We start from the raw sequence: 21,524 nt of genomic DNA, 5'->3' as shown, positions 1-21,524 counted from the left end.
ATGCAACCTAATTATAGTTTATGTTTTTTTTGTCAACCTAGCACAAGTTGAGAAGAAACTTTTACCATGAATATTGTATTTTATATTTCTAAAACCATGGTTAAATGCAATAAATATCAACTAACTCCCGCTTATCCGTTGATATAGCTATTGTAAAAACCGTATCTACATTTTAAATAAGTTGTGCAGGTGTTTGTATATGTGTACGTAATTTATAGTTATCAATACTTTTCTATTTATAGCAATGTACTTCCAATAGATTTGAAAAAAATTCATTAAAGTGATAATTAATTAGCTTTCGACTTTTTATAGCAACATACATTCAACAAAAATATTGCTTAAACTCCCGCCGCAACGTGCGACTTAAAAACCTCGTCAAATACAGGTATTGATATTTATTAATAATCAAAATTACCTTAATCATTCTATAATGACTTTTGATCATACAAAATCTTTTTAACTATTTGACAGGGACAATTTATGTAAAAAACAAACAATTTATATAAATTGACTATTTTATAGGGACTATTTTTTTTAATGTCATTTCATAGAGACCATTTATATTTAAAAAATAATGTTCATGATTTGACAATATAAACAATATTTTGAAGTTCAGTAATGTGTAGAATGTGACATAAAGTGAGTGTCAATAGGATATTAGGATGTAACATAAAGTGTAAGACCCTTGATAGTCTAGGGGTCTAAATTATAAAATAGGTTTGTCGTGTTGCAATCACACGATTGCAACAATAACTGTAACCGGCTCAGTAGAGCCTATAAATAGGGCATTTGCACATATGAAATAAGCAAGGTGTTTTGAATGTTTAAGACTTGAGTTAATTCTCAAAATTCTTCCTCTGTTGAAATAGTTTATCTATTTCTGAATAGCAGGTATAATCATCCAATATAATCCAAACAATCCATCATCACTTAAGAATATTATCAAAAGATCATCCCGACGCAAACTTCCATTCAATTTGGAAACGATGAATGATATCTTGTGATGATTATACATGACAAATAACGATGATAATTCATATTAAGAACGATACCTTGCTCTGATACCAAATTGAACGGAGGGTGCATCCGGTATGACCTTTTGATGATATTCTTAATTGATGATGGATTGTTTGGATTATATTGGATGATTATATAGATGGATTTGGATAGAGGGCTCTGCTATTCATAAATTGATAAACTATTTCAACAGATGAAGAACTTTGAGAATTAACTCAAGTCTTAAACACTCAAAACACTTTGCTTATTTCATATGGGCAAATGCTCTATTTATAGACTCTAGTTTCTATATAGGCTCTAATGAGCCGGTTACAATTATTGTTGCAATACCTATGATTGCAACACGATAAACTTATTTTATAAGTTAGACCCCTAGACTATCAGTGGTCTTACACTTTATGTTACATCCTACTGACACTTACTTTATGTCACATTCTACACATTACATCCTACCGACACTTTACAATAATTAATCTACCGACAACTATAAATAATAACGACAAATGACAAATAAATTACAAATCCTTCCACAACGAAAGGACGCATGTTTTCAATAATGCACGAATCAATCGCCCACAGCAATAATCTGTTTGTAATATAAAGCCAAAAGCCAAGTAGATACTTGTCAATCCAATATAATTGTCTAGAATTTAGTGCATGGATCACAAGTCTCCAACATGACTACTCGATTAGTGGATTTGGCCATTGCAAGATAATAATGTAATTTTTTTGCCTAATTTTGCTTCTCAAAAATTTAGATTTTTTTTTCTTTTATTTTTTCTGAAAATAATCAAACACATGTGTCTAAACTTACAGAATTTGCAACACTTGAATACGACTCTCAAGGAAAAGTTTTCATTCCCAAAAATGACTAATTCCATTTTGGAACTCATTCTATCTCCACAAGAAAACATTACTAATCATCATTTGAGTTTTAAAAAATATATATATATGTGGCACAACTAATATACATCACTTTTAACAAAATTATCTTCCCTCACAACACTTTATACAAAGAAAAAAAAATGCAGAAACATCAAGTTTTGGCAGAATCTGGTCCTTGTGTCTCATCGGCATTGTTGCAAGGAACCATAAGCGGGACAGCTGATGAAAAAGTGTGATTTTGGCTAACAGGTGGCGTGGTTTCGATTTCTTGCAACAATGTAGACCCCTCATCGCAATTAGGGGCATTTTCGGGATTTTTAGTTTCAGTGAGAGGAGTGGGGTCCACGTTTAGTGTGGTGGTCTCTTTTGCACCAGAAATGCCTACAACGTCCTTACCTACTACACCTGACACACAAGATTTTGTCAGTCAGTCTAATACACACCAAACACAGTACAAAACTTGTGTCATATACTCATATCAAATTATTGCAAGATTTGACTTGGGGTAATTAATCTCCAGTGAATGTTATTGTATTTTGTGATAATTATTATTATTATTAGTAGTAGTACACAAAAAATAACTTTGCTTAGTGAATGAATAAACCTGTCTGATAAGCGATAACAGAATGCATGGTGGGAGTAGTAGATGTACTTCCACCACCCTTTTTCATCTTCAACTGCAGTGAAAAATCCGTATTATTATTGATATCATGCATCACTTTATTTCCAAAAAAAAAAACTAACATTTTGTATGTCATTTACCCATCTCAAGTAAATACATATTTGCATATGTTAAACGAACCTAAAATAAAACTCATGTATCCATGCTTAGAAAAAAAAAAGTCAACATGTTTACTAAAAAGTCATACCTTTACAGTCTCTTCACAATACTTAATAACCATGGACACATTGGTAATGCAACGTCCATGCAACAAAGTGTAAGCCCACAAAAGAAGCTTCTTTTGAGTATTCATTTCAAGAATGTCAACCGAATGCAGATTTGACTCAATATGACCTTCGGTCAACAGCTGACATGGCACAGCATACAGATTTAAGCAAGATGGCAACACCGCACATGTGGCATCCCGATAAAAGTTATAAGCAGATCTAAGCAACACAGTAGCAGCTTCCAAGTTTTCTTCCAAGGGTTTCTTGATTACAACATCTTTGACTTTCAACAACAAAGAATCCCATTTACTTTGCATACTTTTCAAATGATTTGTAATTGTATTTGTATTTGTATTTGTATCCTCGAAAGTTGATTGCCATAATTGGTCTGTAAGAATGTCGATGCAAAGGAGTTGGTTGTTTGTGGTGGTGTCTGAGAGAGGTGGGAGTTGGGGTTCGGCTAAAAATCGGGAATTTAGTGGAGTGATTGAAGCCATGTTGATGATTAGACATCTACACCAAGACATGGAGACATGTTTATGAACTTTAGCACAATTTGTGTTTGATAATTTTGGGTTTTTTAGGCGTTTTCTTATCTTTTCGTTTATGCCCTCAAGTGCTTCTAACTTGCAGTTTTTCTCTAGTGTTTGGATATACTTGAAGAGATATCTGCAACAAGTAGAAACAATGTTGTTCGGATTTTTTATAATAAAGAGTAAATTACAGTTTTGGCCTCCTCCTGTGTTGTATCACTTGTTTTAGATATAGTCGTAAAATGAATCTTGCCCTATTTTACTATTTCTTAACATTTTTTTGCAACGTAAAATTTGCCAGTCATTTTGTTAAATCCAAAATAATTACCACTTTACCCTTATCTTCTCCATAAAAACTAGAATGAAACCTAATTACAAATCCAGAATCTAAATGATATCAAAACTAACAATTAATAAATTATTAGCCAACAACCTTACCTACCACACATGAACACCAGAATGATCAGAAATCGGATCGAGCTAGCAGGATTATTTTTTATAAAAATGAGGTCAAAATGGTCATTTTCACAAATTTAAGGAAAGGGCTGTTTGCTTGGACAAAAAAATGTTAAGAAACAGTAAAATAGGGCAAGAAGATTCTTTTTTTGAACCATATCCAGAAACAGAAGTCATAAATTATAACAGAGGGGGTAAAAGTGTAATTTTTACACTTAGCTGAGTTATTTTAAGGATTGCTTACCCAAATAAGCTGCTTTCAGATAATTCTGGGCACTTGATCTCAGGCAAATTGCAAATATCTGACCACAAATTCATCTGTTCGATGTACAAACAGAACATTTTCTCTAGAAGATGCTCTAAAGCAATGTTATCATGAATATTTGTGCCACTTTCAATTTGATTGATGGAGGATACCAGTGCCTTAATGTATCTCCCAAGAGCTATAGGAACAAGATCTTCAAGGCACAATGAGAACTGCATTTGTATACAACAAGGTACAGATAAATTTTAAGTATTAATGTTTTTATAGATAGAAATACGTAGCCATCATTAAGATGAAAAAAAAAAGATGTAATGATATCAGAATATTCAAAAACAACAACATTGTACTTTGAAAAACATATAGCAATGTCATCCATATACAAAGCGACTTTCATTGCTATATATAATTAGGTAGATTTTTCAAAGTATAATGTTCTAATATGAATAAATTCAAAGTACAATGCTATATCTAAGTAGCTTTTAATAAATGAAAGTATGTTGTTATTTCTTGCATAATACTAAGAAAAGAAAAACTTACCCTTTTATCTGCACGAATAGAAATATAAGCTCGTTCAAGGGTTGATATATCTCCAGTTTCTTCCAAAAGCTTCATGTAGAACAAAATATACTTCCTAATGCATGTTATGAATTTACGAGAACTTTCTGCTAAATTAACTTCAAGGACCCTGCCAGGTGTCTTACGCCTGAAAACCAAAAAACGTTAAAATAAGACTCCAATAATTGTCCTAATAACAAAAGATTTCAAAGCACGATGTTTGTAATAGTAAGAAATGATAAAATACACAAATAAATAAATAAAAGGTCTATTAGTTACTTTATTTATTTATTTTTTACCTTCCTTTTTTGACTGTACTATCAATCTCCCACATGTTGATTGTAAAACAAGATCGAGAAGATTTAAAGCAAAATGAAAGTTCATCTTTTGCCTTTTCTAGATCCCCACTCTCACCCTTTCTGTATAGCCCTTGAGCAAGCATATATCGAGCTTTGTGAAAATGTTTCAGGTCCCCTTCCACACAAAGTTGTAGGCCAGAAAGACAATCGTTGTAAAGCATGTGCCACGTATCATCAGGGGTCTTTTCGGGATTGGATTTATCAAGAATGTTCATAACAGTTTCCTTTGTCGATTGATTAAAACAATACGTTGCAGCAATCTGTCAAAGAATCAAGAATTACTTTCATTAACTTGTTTATTGTAGCATTTTACTTTCATTTCTTAGTGTCATCTGAATACATAAAACAAGAAAAGAAGTGTGTGTGTGTGTGTGTGTTATTTCATGCAATAAAACAGAAAAATACGATGAAGTGAAGATAACCTTTAAGGCATCCTTGTCATTGTGGGGACATGACCAGAGTAACTTCAAGCGTGAAGCATGCATTCTGTAAAAGGGATCTACAGCTGATGGATTCAAAGCAATAGCCTTGTCATAGTATGCAAACGATTTCTCACGTGAGTATTTAAGCTTTTCACTAAGTTTTCCCAAGTAATATACGTAAGACCAGTCTTCCCTGTTATTTAAAAGTATTCAAATGACTCATATTTATTCATGTAATAAAACTAGAGATGAAACAACTGGAAATAGAAATAGAAATATACTTTTGTGCAAAGGCCTTCTCAAAATGCTTCATAGAGTTCTCACAGAACATTTTCCATTCAGCATCTTTTACAGGTAAATTTAATCTCTGATCATATATTGGCACCACATTCTGAAGGCCATCATAATACACCAGTGCTAACAAATCATGAATCTCTCCCTGCAATGCATCATGTGTCACTTTATCACATAGTAATATATGGCAAGTAAATGAGGATAGCTTAAATTAATATAGTTACATTGTTGCATAAATAGGTACAAAAAGTGAAAAACTGTTATATACATAACCATTTAAGTGGTGTCACATCATTAGGTAACCTGATCCTTATTACAATGTTGCATAATTGGATCATAGTATGAACCATGGTTGCATATTGAGTCTAAACAACCACTTTGTTACAAAAATTTGGAAAAAGGAGAAATATTGTTGCATAAATAGGCATTTAACTCATGATAATGATAATGATAATGATAATAATAAAAGAAAAGAAGCAAACCTGCTGGATGGGTGTTTGGGCTAAAGCTAGAGTCATCAACAAACAACGCCTACTCCTCCTTCGACTTGTATCAACTCTTTGAGCAAAAGTTGCATTCTTCCTCCACCCTGTAACATTTATCTGCTTGCTTCCATCATTCAGCAACAAGTCCACTTCCTGCAAAATAATTTTTTAAAAAGTCCCTTTACATTATATATTATATATACCAGAAAAAAGCAAAAACCAACCCATTTGAAAAAAAAAACAGAGAGTTTAGTTTTTTGTATTAAAAAACAAAATTTTAGGTTTGCTTTGGTTTTGTTTTGAAACAAAAATAAAAACCAAAGTGAACTTAATTAATTATTTAAGGTCTTTCTAGTCTCCATTGCAATACTCCACTTAGTTGTGCTGTTAGATATATAAACTTTTAGAATGTTTTTTTGCTATTAAATAATGTGAAATTCAACAAATATATTCAGATATTTTCATGACTCCATATATTTGGTTGCTATTTTTTGGGGACTAAAAGCCAAACTTTTTGGTTCGTTTTCAGTTTTATACAGAAACCAAACCACATATGGATTTAGGGTTTTAGAAAAGGAAGACAACAAAGTATTCATATAGAATGGGTAAATGCAACATACTTTCATTTATTTGTGTATTATAGCATTTGATTTCTTTGTTTTACATTTCCAAAAAATGTTCTTATTGAGGCATAGTAATTTGAGATTTTTATCTAAACCCTAAACATGAACCAAGGAAAGATGTTACGTGTTAGCTCATTACCTCATCATAAATAGTAGCAAGGCGTTGCCAGCTGTCAAAGCGCATTGGATTAAAGAGTAAATCATATTTAAAGAGCTTTGCAGTTTGTTGTACAAACTCTTCACCTTCCTTAGTCAGCACAAATCCAGCCCATTTATCAGTTGCACTCATTTCCTCTGATTGTGCAACAAGATAATACAAGTTCCCATATACATCCATATATGGCTCAGACCTACAAAACAAAAAACACCATACACACTATTTATATTGAACCCCTAAATGCAATAAATAGCAACATACTCGCATTTATTTCTATTTATATAGAATCCTAACATTCAGTTCTTGCTATTGGAACATTGTCATTTTAATTTTGCTTTTCTTAAGGATTTGTCTTTGAAAATCTAGCTAACTATAGCTTTTCTACTTATTAACTTTTTTTCTTATTATACTTTAAATATTCTATCCAATTCTAGCAGTGAAATTTGCTTCATACTTTGATGATATTGCTATAAGTAGGTAGTTTTTTTTAGAAATGAGAACTCAACAAAAAAAAGGTTGCTATTTTTGCATTCTACATAGAAAAGGAATACATCATGAACTCATGATACAACAAGTTATTCATATAGACAGGCTATAAGAAGCTATGAATATTATTATATAAAAACAGATACCTGTCTATATTTGTTGGCTGTTGCTGAAGAATTGAAGAATTTTGATATATAATACTCATGATGGAATCCCGAAAACCATCAGATCCAGCCTCTTCTGACAATTTGTCTTCACATAAATTTGGGTCATCTAAGAATTTGTCTATTGCATTTCCATTCAATGCACTTTCAGGTGGTTGTGGAAAATGTTTACGTATGGCTCTTAATACTCTTCGCAGTTTAACCAATCCAGTTCTCTGAAGATATATATATATATATATTAATGAAATAAACCATTAACTTTTAAAACCTTGTTAACTATAAAATATCTCTTCCTCTTGTAAAGCTACGTAATGAATTCTACAGAAAATATTATATTTTTATGAAAGGGTTAAATAGTATCATATCCTAATAAGAAAAAAGGAAGTACAATGCTATAGTTTAGATTTCTGAGTATAGTGTGTTTATATGAAAAGATTTTATAACCATAGTAAAGTTGTGCAATGATTGTACAAAAAGGTTTTATAAAAAGGGTTAAATGCAAGAAATAGCAACGTACTTGCATTGAATTTTTTGTTACAGCATCATGCATTCATTTCTTTCAATTACAGCATTATACTTTGAAAATTCTATTAATTACAGCAATATCATCCAAACACAAAGCAATTTTCACTGCTGTTAATGGATACGATTTTTTAAAGTATAACATCCTCATAAGAAAAAAAAATGAAATGCTATAATTAGGTAGACTTTACAAAGTACAATGTTTTATTAAGAAAATTTTGATAGTACCCTGTTGTAATAGAAATAAAGAAAAGTATGATGCTATATTACACAAACAAACGAAAATCGTTGCTATTTCTTGCATTTAGCCTTTTTTTTCGGAAATGAAACAGACAATATATAGAAAAGGAAGGTAATATGATCACTCACAGATGAAGCCTTAGCATATGGCAGAATATATTGGAAAACATCAGCACATTGTTCTTTTGTTTGATAATCTCCACGACTTGTATTTTTGTGCATAGCAAGATCATCTTCATACGATGAATCAGATCTAAGATGCAAACCATATAAACAAAAAAAACATTGATCAAGAGCAGTATCTATTTCAATCTCAAGATCCTCTTTTTCCTCTTCAGTTAGTTGTTTTCCAGATTCTAGTAATTGATCACTTGAAGCCATTTCCACATTTGAATCATTCCCAGATATTTTAGCATACCCTTCTTGTAAAACTTGCTCATCACCACACTGAGTTGACTCAGGACCCTTGTTTATAGACTTGAGTTTCATGTCTAAATGCAAAAGATGCTTTATGGCAAGTTTAAGAAAGGCCCCATCTTCTTCACCATCACCACTGGCACAGCAGATGCCATGCTCAGCAAGCATCTCGTGGATTGCAATTATCAATTCAATCTGAAAAAGCATGACCAAGAGATGTCAATCAATGATGAGGGCATTTACGTCTTTTTCACAGACAAGAGATCGAGTGCATACTTGAGTTTTGATGGAAATATTTGGGTTCAGATGTTGAAGTCTGAAAAATGCAATAGCAGCATCTACAAAACAACATTTTTGCCTTTTTTCATCCTCATCTGGATTGTCCACTTCTATGGATTTCTTGGAGAAGCATATGTTTGCTATATGACACATAACAGCTAGCAGCAAAGATTGAATATCACCAATGATTCTCAAAGGAATAACAGAGCCATTCTGTGAGAAAAAAGCAGAAGCTACATAACTATGAAGTATTGAAGTTTATGAATCTTTGGAGAGCATGAATGTGAGGAATCAACAATAGAAAAAATAGTAATGCACTTTCATTTGTTTCTGTATTATAGCCTCCTACTTTAAATTTTAAATAAGGGTTGAATGCAAAAATAGCAACATATTTGTCATGTATTATAGCATCCTATTTTCAATCAAATATGGAAGTTGAAGCCTTGAAGGATTCCAACACGGAATGGAATCTCAAATTCCAATTCCATCAGATTCAACCGGAATCATTATTTTCGGAAAGAACATATATATATATATATATATATATATATATATTAAAGAAAAAAAATTAGTTAAACACACTGAACTTACAATACTTCCACAAGGAATGATGGAGTTCTTCATCTCCTGTGTACATTGTGAAATTGCTTTCACTTCTTCAGCTAAAAGGGGATGCAAGTCTGTGGTTGAGTTTTTGCTTAATTCACTTTCATTGGATGATTTCTGGGAACCAAAACCCTCTTCCACACCAGTAGCAGCCATGAGAAGCTTTAGTCTCTGTCTGTGGCATCTCAAATAAACATTGGCATCCACTGGTTTTAATCTTTCACATGCTTTAATCAGAACATTTAGAGCAGATAATTCAGCTGAATCAGCCCCTTCACCATCTTTCTCAAAAGATGAACCAGAAACATGATCATCTTTCATGCAAGATAGAAGAGGAGCAAGCAAGTTAACACATTCTAAATGCAACCCTTTTTCCATCATTTCATTTACACTATTTTTCATCAAAAAATCAACCTCTAAAAGGTTAATTTCATGCAGAACCCGATCAACAGTCAGCTTGTTCATTACTTTCAAGTGTGGAAGACAAATGGAAACAAGATTGTTCCTTTCCTTATCTGTGTTTGTTAACAAGGCCAAAGAAACACCAAATTCTTTTCGGGCTTTTTCCCTGTCACCATTAAAAATTGACAATTTTCCACTTACCCAAAAAAAACGAACCCAAAAATCCCGTTTATTATCCAACAAAGAACCAATTGCAGACACATCTACATCATTCAGAGCTACAGATTCAATGAGTTTACAAAGATGATAAGATGCTTTCAACATGAAATCAGAGCGAATCGACTCGTCTGATGATCGTATCCCAAAGTCATACGCCAGCTCAGCAAGAAAAAGACTGCATTCCGGGGTTCTACTCTCTCCTAAATTCCGTGTCAATTCTTCTAACTCTAGAAACTTCTCACATGTATCCTGATAAGAAATCCTTCTACATCCAACCTCTTCTAAGAGCATCCCTGCTACATGATATACACCATAGTTTTTTGATGTTTTGTGAACAAACTGAGCAACATCAATGGACTCATTATTATGGGTATCAGTTGTATCCTCTGAATCCATTCTGAGATTTGTAATTCTGGATTCACCCATGATAAATGGCTCCAGAAATTGGGGAACAAGTTTGACTAAATCTTTAGTGGGTGTGAAATCTGATTCTTCCTTATCTGGTTTTCGACTCCTAAGTCTCTCAAGACGACTGCTTCGCCTTTCTTGGTGTTGTTCTTCATTCATATTACTCTCTGTGTTAGCAGGAATTGAGGAGCCATTAACTCCTTCTTTTTCCTTTATTGGGTTATCTGAACTACAAGGCATACGTATGATTAATCTAAAGTCTGCAGATTTATTAGAATCATTCAAAGGAATCAAGATCTTCAAAAGCTCTCCAGCTAGAGCACTCCAAGAAGCTTCCGAAAGGTGCAAGATTGTATTCTGATTTGACTTTTTAGTTGACCCATTATCATTTAGATCATGATTTGTTGCTTTTCTTTTGTCAAGAAATTTCAATCTGACGTGATGTGGTTCCAATTTGTCTATACCTCTTGGAGAAAAGGGAGTAGGTTCAGACTCTTCAATCACATGTTTGACTTTTAAAGCACGAGAATGTGAAGGCCAATGCCTTAGAATTAAATCAGCAACTGAAAGACAAGCTACTTCATCACCAATAGCAATAAGAACTTCCAAAAGTTTCTCCATGCAATTCCCTAAATGCATTGATTAAAAAGCTTAGAGCATGAATTGAGAGATATAGTGATATACAACGCAAAAAAAAAAGTATTTAAGTTTGAAGAGTTACAGTTGTTAGGGCTGCATAAAAGGCCTTGCTCAAATGCCCATCGAGAGATGCTCAATAATCCCATTGAGCATGATAGTGTTCCAAGCTGATTCCACACAACAGAATCTTTGGAATCAATATCTACAGCTTGAAGATAGCAATGTAGAGCACTTTCATAATGGTTAGAACCTTGTTGAAGAAATACAGTGGCAAGATTTTTCAGTGTTAAAAATCTGTGAAGATGAAAAAACATATACACACTTGTAAGATAGATGTTTACTGACAGTTAACAGTTTTGATCAAAGGTGGTTCTATAACAAACCCTAAACCCTAGATGTCAATGGGTCAAAAATAGCAACTTTTTACCCTAGATGAAAACATATTTTTTACCCATGCATGGCAATTTGAGCTAAAATAAATCACATAAAAATACTATAACAATGGGTTATGTGTAAGAAATGGCAAACTACTTTTATGATTTGTTTATTATTATAGCATCCAACTTTCATTTCTCCTATTACAGCATTGTAACTGAAAAATCCACCCAATTATAGCATTTTCATCTAAGCACAAAGGAATTTTCACTGTTATAATTGAATATGTTTTTCAAAGGTATAACATCCTAATAAGAAAGAATGTGAAAGTACTAGGCTATAAGTGGGTAGATTTTTAAAAAGCACAATATCTCAAGAAGGAAAAAAAATTGAGCAATGTTGTAATAGAAAGAAATGAAAGTAGGATGCTACAATACACAAATAAATTGAAAAGTACATTGCTATTTACTTACATTTAGTGCCTATAAAAGTAAATCAAAACGTGAAGCATAATACCACAATACCATTCCAAAACCTAAAATCTACAACTGAATGACAAAAATGAGAAGTGAGAATTAACCTCAGCTGCAGTAGATGTCCATCACTACCACAATTATCAACCTGACATAAAAGAGAAGATTTTGAAGCAGTTTAAGAAACCAAGTGTAGAAAGTAAGGAGTATTTTCATGCTAGTAGACTTGTGAGATTCTTGAAAGTAATTCACTAATTCTAACCTGTCCATTTGGAAGAAGAGGGTCTTTTAATACGTTTTCTAAGAGCTCACGAGCCTTTTCATACTCCTTTGCCTGTAACTTCAAAAGTCCTTCTTGATAGGTTTGTGAAAGTCGGAATTCCTGGTAGCATGGAATGTACATAAATCAATAATAGAACATCTCTTTGTTGCTTCAATTTGATGTGAACATATTTTGTATACATAACACACTGTTGTTTGTAAAATGGAAACAAATAGAATCATTCAGCAACTTAACTCCACTGTTATATCTTATTACTATACCAGAATTCCATAGATGGAGAACCACATGTATGTATGCTATAAATTCATATAATTCAGCATAAGAAAATACAAGATAATATGTCTACTCTATCCAAAGGTGTTCGCTTCACCATATATGCAATCAGGGAAACAAAATATGGCTGGAATTGATTTCCATTAATGATCCTCATGGTACGTTTGAATGGGTTTTTGGGTAAATGTAAGTATGTCATCATAATTCGTACATACTAAGAACATATTCCTTCAATTCCAAAGAGAGAGCTGCAATTCTCTTGTAATCCATAGTTGTCTACCTTTCTTTTTGAATTGCAACTGTTTTTCAATCCCCATGTACCCTCGCATATATAAAGATCTTACTTTGAGCGCAAATTTATTTCAACAGTGGCCCATTTCGAGAATGCAGAATTTAGTTGTTTTCTTGTGTGGTCGCGTTTGTGCATGGGAAACATATTACGCATTATGAACAAAAATTAACTGTAAAAGGTAACAAATTGTGTATGTATGTATATATTAATATGTAGAAAGGGAATTAGGGTTTGCCTGAGCTTCTTTGGTAGGGGCGAGGGGTTCCCATTGGTTTTTGGAATCTGTATCGTTGATAGCTGCAATTGAAAACTGAAAAACAAAACTAAAGCAATCAAAACAAGAAACAAATAGAAAGGAATTGTAGAAACTGAGAAGGTTGAAGAAAGAGTCTACCATGGTGTTCGATCTTCGTACTTGGAAGTGTTTCGTTGAGTCTTCCCAATTTCTCACCGATTATTTAGGCGGGTATGTGCGTTCAATTACAGAGTTATTCTCCCCTTTTGCTTTCAAATCCATCGTTCTCTATTTATTTATTTTTTTGTATAAATTCTACAAAATCAAAATGGATGGAATGCTCCTTCCATTAGACTGAAAATCAGATTTATTTTGTCGGATAAAATATAATATAACTATAAATAGAATAAATTACACAAATGGTCCTTATGGTTATGGTAATTTATGCGTTTGTTCTCTAACTTACTTTCTTAACTCGAATCGTCCCTATAATGTGATTTTGTTGTGCGTTTGATCCCCACCACTCTTAAAAATACTATTTTGCCCTTCTTACTATTGTTTTATCTTTTTATTATCATTTATGCTATTATTATTAAAAAAAAAATGATAAATAAATATATAGGACCCACCTCATCTTATCCCTACCCTTTAACTTTATCATTGTGCTTTCCTCTCCAGCAACCCACCTAATGTGCTCTTCATCAGGAGCTACGCCCCATTCCCGAGTTCAACTTAACGAGATAAATGAAAGGAAATAAATGGAAATGAGAAGAAAATAAAAGAAATCGGTGTTCCCGAGTTTCATTAAAGGAAGGAAGTGGAGGAAAATGGGAGGATCACTTTCCCTCCTAACTTTCCTTCCGATTTGGGAGGATTTGGAAAAAAAGAACAAAATGATTTATTTTCCTTTCATTTCTCTCCAACTTAGGAACACGAAAGAAAATTTTGTTTTCCTTTCCTTTCTCTTCTTTTCTCTCGTGACTTTCTTTTCTCTTCTCTTATTTTCTTTTGTTAAACTCGGAAACAAGGCGTAAGTGTTTTCCTCGAAATTCCATCGGCACTTTTTCCCCCCTCTACCGCTACCAACATCTGTCGCGCATGTGCCACCACCAAACTAACATCTTTCCCAGTTCTACTTCCCTTTTTTCCTTTTTTCAGTGTCACCTCCCATATTCCACTAAAATTGTCGTCGTTGTCGTCGTTGATCAACACATGCACGACGTGGCTGACCCTTTCCCCATTCTCCAAAAACCAACCACCAGATGTCGCAGAAACCCATTCAAACATTTTACAAACGTCCAATTGTGTTCATGGGAAATGTGCGCGATTGTAAAAATTCTAGAATCCAACTACTGTAATCGTTCCAACTTAATTGTGCATAATAAAGTATGTGACGAATTGAATACATGGCAGAGATCTCACCTTTTTTTCCACAGTTACCACTGAGACTCATTTTCTCTAAATTTTAGTTCATTGGGTTTTTCTGATTAGTATTGTCAATTCAAAAGCTTGTTCATATGAGGTTTCATCTGAACTTTTGGTTCAAGGATTCCTTCATGTTCTTAGCCATAGATTTTGCTTAAATGATTTTAATTTAACTTTGATTTCATTACAACTTTAACATATTGATATTTTTTTATTTGATGAATTGGAGAATTCCATTCTATTTCTTGGTTTTTTTTTTTTGAGGTTTTGATGTATTGAATTACTATGCAGAGATGAAGATTGATAGTTTGTAGGTAACATAAGATAGGGGCATGGAAGGTCGGTAGTCTCGTCGAAGAAGGAGGGTGAGGGTGGAGGGAAGAGGTCGGGTATGGCTGAGGGTGATGGACCCATATCTATTAAACAACTTTTTTACAATTTTGTTTAACAATTTAATAAAAAACAGCTAAAACAATAATATTAGTCATTTTAAGTCGGTCATGACTAATAGCGCAACAAAATGAAACTATAGGGACGGTTTGAGTTAAAAAAAAAAAAATAAGTTGGGACCATCCAACTAGTTCATCAAAAGAAGAAACCTACTAAGAAAGCAAATGTATGATTCTATTCTATTATGCCGTACAAGATGCTTGGATTGTTGAGTTAGATCTATCGTTTCGTGTCTATTAGATCAGATTTGTTATTTTTGTTGCCATTATTTTTGGTATTTGACTGGGCTCGAAACTCATCAATTTGTTTTGAGTTGGTTCAAACAATTGAAGAATGCAAGGCTAAAAAGAGTCATCGTGCGTGATCTAAGAGGCCCAAAGTTCATGGAATGATACCTATAAGCCCAAGAAATGCATAAAGACTCATATAGATGGATATTGTTTCTACTGTTAAGGAACAGGACACTGAAAGAGGAATTGTCTCTCTTATCTAAAAATAAAGTATGAAGAGACTAAGATGTACATGGTGTTTCTATTAGGGGTCGTTTGATAGTTGCTGACTGGGTTAGAACTTCTAACTGAAACTTATTGTTTGATTTTATATCTGACTAATTAAGCAAAATGACTATATCACCCTAAAACAATATTTTTATAATAATACATTTATGCAATAATTGATCTAAAACTAAACCTCATAAAACCATACTAAATTAGACATAAATCAAACATCAATAACCAACAAAAACTTAGGTTACTTCATTCAATACGTTCTAACAAATGAAACTTAAGCCAATTTAGAAGAACAAAGGATGAACAACATAACCAATAAAACATTTGTAAATTATATTCTAAAAGAATTACAAAGAAAATTACAAACCAATTGACCGCATTATTCTTTAACCATTCAACCTCACCCATCTCCACATGTTCCAAAAGCATTCATGCATTGTTTTGTAACTTGCAAGTTTGTTGTCTACAAACGCATAACCCAACCACCTTTCAGGTTTAATCATCACAAATTCCATATGTGTTGTAACATGGCTAACACAAGCGAAAACTGGACATTCTCAAATATAAATGAATCATAAATCATACTAGGTTAAACCAACAAGGCCAAAAGACTAAAGTATGCATTAGAGAACAGAGGAGCTTACCTCAACTCCTCCACTTTCTTTAAGGGCTTGACAAACCAAAACAATTTCTTTGTTTGTTGCTCGACCTTTTGCCACAATAGCCTTTGCTTCCCCTGAACTATTAACAAAACTAGCTGTAACGACCCAAAATACGACCCAAAATTTTTTGTTTTAATATTACTAAAGATCACATCATCGGTTATCATAAATAATAAAACCATAAAATGATTAACTCAAATGTCATAATAACTGTGTCTAAACAAAACTGTATCAATCATAACTTCTTCCAAATAAAACTTCCAGGATAAAACTGAGGTTGTGGTGTATGCGATGTCATCATCCCGAGCTCTTCCCTTTACTAGTTGAAGTACCTGAAACCAAAAGTGTAAATTGTAAGCACAAAGCTTAGTGAGCTCCCCCAAATTACCACATACCATATAATAACGTGTAAAGCACATAATGGGCCTTGCCCACTGCATCGGACCAAATTCTGGAAACTGCATGGGACCAAAGTCCAGAAACTAACCAGGGCCTTGCCCTCTGCATCAGACCAAATTCCAGAAACTGCATCGGACCGGAGTTTGGAACTAACTGGGACCTTGTCCCCTGCATCGGACCGAAGTCCGGAATTGACTGGGACCTTGTCCCCTGCATCGGACTGAAGTCCGGAACTGACTGAACATAGCATAAACACATATCAACTAGCATAAACATATATACTGCATATTGCATTGGACCGGAGTTCGGAACACATAACACAAAGACATGCTTGAATCACAAAGACATCAAGCACCCTGAACTACTGCATCGGACCGAAGTCTAGAAACACTGCTAACTAAACGGGCCGGTATTGTGGCCGTAGACCTGTTCCAACTGGAAGGAAACTCACCTCGAAAGTTGGTTGCTGAAAATCTACTCGGGAACTCTCTATTGTTGCTCTGGTATCTCCCCAGCTACAATTCTCATAAACACACTCAATCAAATATTGATGACTAATCTAAGGGCGAAATGACTATCTTACCCCTGGACAAAGTCAACACTATGGTCAAAGTCAACATACAGTTGACCTGTCTCGCCGAGTTGGGCCGCCAACTCGTCGAGTCCTTGCTCTCATTTCTAATTCCTGTCCGCTACTACTCGTCGAGTTTGGCATAGACTCGACGAGTTCCTCTTCGATGCGAATAATCATTCTATCTTCATCTGACTCGCCAAGTTGTATGAACAACTCGTCGAGTTCTCCTTCATCATAAGAACACTCTGGACTGAGACTCGCCGAGTTGTATGAACAACTCGTCGAGTCTGTTCTTGTGGCAAGAAGATTGCCTTGGACTCGCCAAATTGATAAATATGGACTCGGGTGTACGGGGGTCCGGGGAAGCGCCCATAGGGACGTGGTTTCAAGGGGCAACACCCATGGAGGGGTCTAAGGGCAGCTCCCCTAGCAGGGTCCAAGGGTCAAATCCCCCGACGGGGGTTCCAAAGGCTAGCCCCTGAAACCTAAATGGACTTCTATATAGGAAATGGGCCTAATCCAAAGTTTTTTTTTGTCAAATACACAATATATTGAGTTCAAAGAATGGGACAAGTATGGGGCTCTGTTTTTCCACACAACTATTGACATCTTGGTACATAACCAAGATGTTACCATTGCAGTAGAGATAGAACGAGAAAAATTGTTTCCTTATTCTCTTTCTTTATACAATTTTCATCTATCAAGAATACAAATCATCACAAGGTACTTTATATTATATGATTTTTTATTAGGATTGTAATCCAAATCAGATTTCTTGGATTATCCCATTTCTAAATTCATGTAACCCCAGTCAATAAGGGACAAATTACAGATTTTAGAAAGTGAATTAATCATGATCCAAGTGTTACTTATTTTTCCAAAATCCTATATCTAACATGTGGGCCTATATAAGGGTGCGAACTTTTAGGGCTTCATCTTATTCTTATCATCCACCTTCTATATACGAAACCCTAGCCCCTTGTACATCCTTGAGTAAATTACACAAATGGTCCCTATGGTTTAGGGTAATTTGCGTGTTTGGTCCCTAACTTATTTTTTAACACGGAAGGTCCCTACTGTTTGTTTTTGTTACGTGCTTGGTCCCTGTCTTACCTAAAAAACTATTTTCCCTTGGTTTTTTAATTTATTTAAATAAACACACCCCTAACCCCATCTCTCTCACCGTACCTTACATACCCCGTCATTTTTTCCTATTTAAATACTAGTATTTTTAGGTAAAACAGAGACCGAGCACATAATAAAAACAAACAATGGGGACGAAGCGCTTAACAAAATAAACAATAGGGACTTCCCGAGTTAAAAAAATAAGTTAGGGACCAAGCATGCAAATTACATCAAACCATAGGGACCATTCGTGTAATTTACTCTACATCCTTAGAGAGATTTTGGTGCATTTGTGAGATCCTTGAAGAGGAAGTAAGCTTTGGGTGCTTGGAGAAGTCCTTTCCAGTTGAAGATTCTACATTTTTGTCACTTCTTAAGTGTTGTAATGTAACACCCACAGATTCGGGCTAGTCAATTTAGAGACAATAATTGTCAAGAACGACTTTAACTAAGTTTTAGTATATGTCACAAGAGTTCCATACATATAAAGAACACCGAAATCCGAGTTATAACCAATAAGTTATGGTCTGTAGAAGTTCCGCAACAAAACCGACACGACGCTATGTGACGTAAAAAGTGAGTTTAAGATAAAATACTTTTTAGCCTTAGAGTTCTAAACGAAAGTCGTAGTATTCGTTAAATCGAGAGAATACATAAAAAGAATGCCCAAATCTGACATTGTATGAGAAAGTTATGATTTTTCCAAGTTTCGGCATAACAGTATACAACCCGGAGTTCGAATATTAGATCAACCAATTTTTAGCCGACACGACCTAAACAAGAATCGAAGATCTCGTTAATAGTAGCTCAACGGTAAAAAGACAGACGAAAATGGACGTCAGATGACAAAGTTATTAATTTTTAATAGACTTTTCATGTCCCAGCCTGTTAAAATATAACTTTAAAAATAAATTCAAAATTAGCTGACGGGGTCTAAACGAAAATTTTAGAGTATGGTCCCACCTACGCGTTGATATTAAGAACATCGAAAACAGAGCTCTTTTGCGAAAGTTACAAATTTTAGAAGTCGGGAATGGAATTTGCAAGACTGATGCGAGGGTACGCCCCACGTAACACTTCGGACGCCTCGCGTACCAAGTAGGCCCGCGTACACCAAAGGTACGCCCATCGGACTTCCTTTGTGCGGTTTCGAAGCTAGCCACGTCGTTTCATCCGGAGGTTGACACCTGATTGTACGAACGCGACATGTAAGAGGGTACGCCCTGCGTATCCAGGTACGCCTGGCGTACCTCCGCAGGTACGCCCCACGTAAGACCGAAGTTCCAACTATAAAAGGGATGCGAGGGCTGCCCCATTCTTCACACCTCAAACCATTTCTTTCTCTCGCTACTCTCTCTCTAACCCTCCCAAATCCCTCCCTAAGACCTAGTAACCTTAAAGGTGCTAGAAGAAAGCCCCGAAGCGCCTGAAGGATTCGAGAAAAAGAGCTTTTCAGCTCGGGAAGCTCTGCCCCCGCAGAGCCCGGTTTTTAGCAAAACCCACTGTTTCGTTAAAGGAAATTATTTTTTGAAGAAGCAAAGTTTGTTTGAGTTCGGAATCACCACCTTAACAAGTGAGTGCATAGTTACTTTCACCTTACACACAAATATGAAGTATTTTATATAAATTACGTGTTATGTGTGCATATTATCTGTTTACCAGAGATTTATATTGGATGAAAGATCTAAACTTCTTTTTTAGATTTAAACTATATAAGTATTTTATAAATCTATGTTGGATGAAAGATCTAAACTTTTTTTTAGATCTAAACTATATAAGTATTTTATAGATGTATGCTGAATGAACAACTATATACATGTTTTAAATGATTTAAACTGTATATCTATTTTATATCTACAAATATGTTGGGTAAAACACGGGTAAATCATCATCCGCGACATACTGCGGAACAAGAAGGGCCCTCTCCCTGAACTTGGTGGTGATCTCTGCCACACTCTCAGTAGTCTGTGTCAAATCCTGAAACTCCTGTGCCAACTGTTGCACCTCAATAGTCGGTGAGAACTTAGCCCTGAACCTGGCTGAGTGTCACACCCCCAAACCAGAATGGCGGAAACATTCGAGGGTAGATGACTTCACGTAGTATCATAACAATTGAATATCGTAAAGAAAGTAACACAACCATCATATATATAATAAAAACGTACAGTGTTGCGTTATACATGTTTCCCAAAAGAATATTACAATATGATGATTTAAAATGTTTGATAATAAACGCCTTAGCGTTCCTTCTTCAAAAGCTGGTAGCTACATGTATTACTGATTCCCTGAGAAATACAAGTGGTTTCGAAAAAGTGTCAACAATAAAGTTGGTGAGTTCATAAGTGTTTTTGTACTGAAAAAGTATGTCTTTTTGGAAGAAAATAGATTGAAAACTTCCCAAAGTTAGAGCTTGTTAGTATCTTTCGTACTTAAATGGTAAGGATGAAATTTTGTACTCAAAATAATGTAAATACTGAATGCATATATGAATCTCGTAAATCAAGCTTGTTTTTATACTTTCGTGTGAGTCTTATAACCATACTATTGACACAGACTGCCTGTAACAACATTCTTCAGGAGTTGTAGTGTTATGACATTTGTCACCCCAGACCTGCCGGTCTAACTGTAGCTAACAGTTTAGGTGCAGGGTTGTCAATCCCGTATAGATCTATACACAAGTATCACGTTCTCCTTCCAAGAGATTATGGCTTATAATACAGGACTTGAAATGCATACTTAAGAGTACGTTGAAGTTGAATATCTCACATCACTTAGTATAAATAGATTTACGATAAGAAAGACTTTATTTCACTTTAGGTGAAAGTAATTCATTTTTCAAGATGTATACGTAAGAATGTGTGAATAACTCGCAAACTATATCCATTATAGTTTTTCTAAAAGTATGTTCCATTTGGTGAAAATAACTTGGTGAAATACTAAACTTTATACGTAAAGTAAGATGTTGGTATCGAATAATAATAAAATAGATGTTGCATTTATAAAGTGATACGTTTTCTTGTATTGTACTTGTATTCCCCCCTAAAACATGAAAAGACTTGAAAAGTAGGGGTATGAACTCACTTGTTCGGTTTGAAGAGAGTGAGACTAGAATTGAGCAGAACTTCAAC

General features: G+C 34.4%; 1 protein-coding gene across 1 annotated transcript; it reads right to left on the bottom strand.

Annotated features, from left to right (window-relative positions):
• Positions 1-1,850: 1,850 nt before the first annotated feature.
• On the bottom strand, positions 1,851-13,599 carry LOC145093644 (Tetratricopeptide repeat (TPR)-like superfamily protein). The gene is made up of 19 exons (XM_079031840.1): positions 13,412-13,599; positions 13,253-13,327; positions 12,432-12,551; positions 12,277-12,317; positions 11,404-11,615; positions 9,639-11,311; positions 9,045-9,260; positions 8,481-8,963; positions 7,572-7,804; positions 6,922-7,132; positions 6,157-6,312; positions 5,662-5,819; positions 5,381-5,573; positions 4,899-5,218; positions 4,582-4,747; positions 4,024-4,256; positions 2,772-3,459; positions 2,507-2,579; positions 1,851-2,307 (listed from the first exon to the last, which is right to left on the bottom strand). The coding sequence occupies exons 1-19, from the start codon at positions 13,412-13,414 to the stop codon at positions 2,054-2,056; spliced, it is 5,508 nt and encodes a 1,835-aa protein (XP_078887966.1). The 5' UTR covers positions 13,415-13,599; the 3' UTR covers positions 1,851-2,053.
• Between the last annotated feature and the right edge of the window lie 7,925 nt (positions 13,600-21,524).

This window comes from Lactuca serriola, chromosome 3 (genome assembly GCF_051521515.1).
Source record: "Lactuca serriola cultivar US96UC23 chromosome 3, Lser_US96UC23_V15, whole genome shotgun sequence".
NCBI classification, from domain to species: domain Eukaryota; kingdom Viridiplantae; phylum Streptophyta; class Magnoliopsida; order Asterales; family Asteraceae; genus Lactuca; species Lactuca serriola.
The sequence above is the reverse complement of the archived record's forward strand: the minus strand, read 5'-3'. Positions and strand labels throughout refer to the sequence as shown.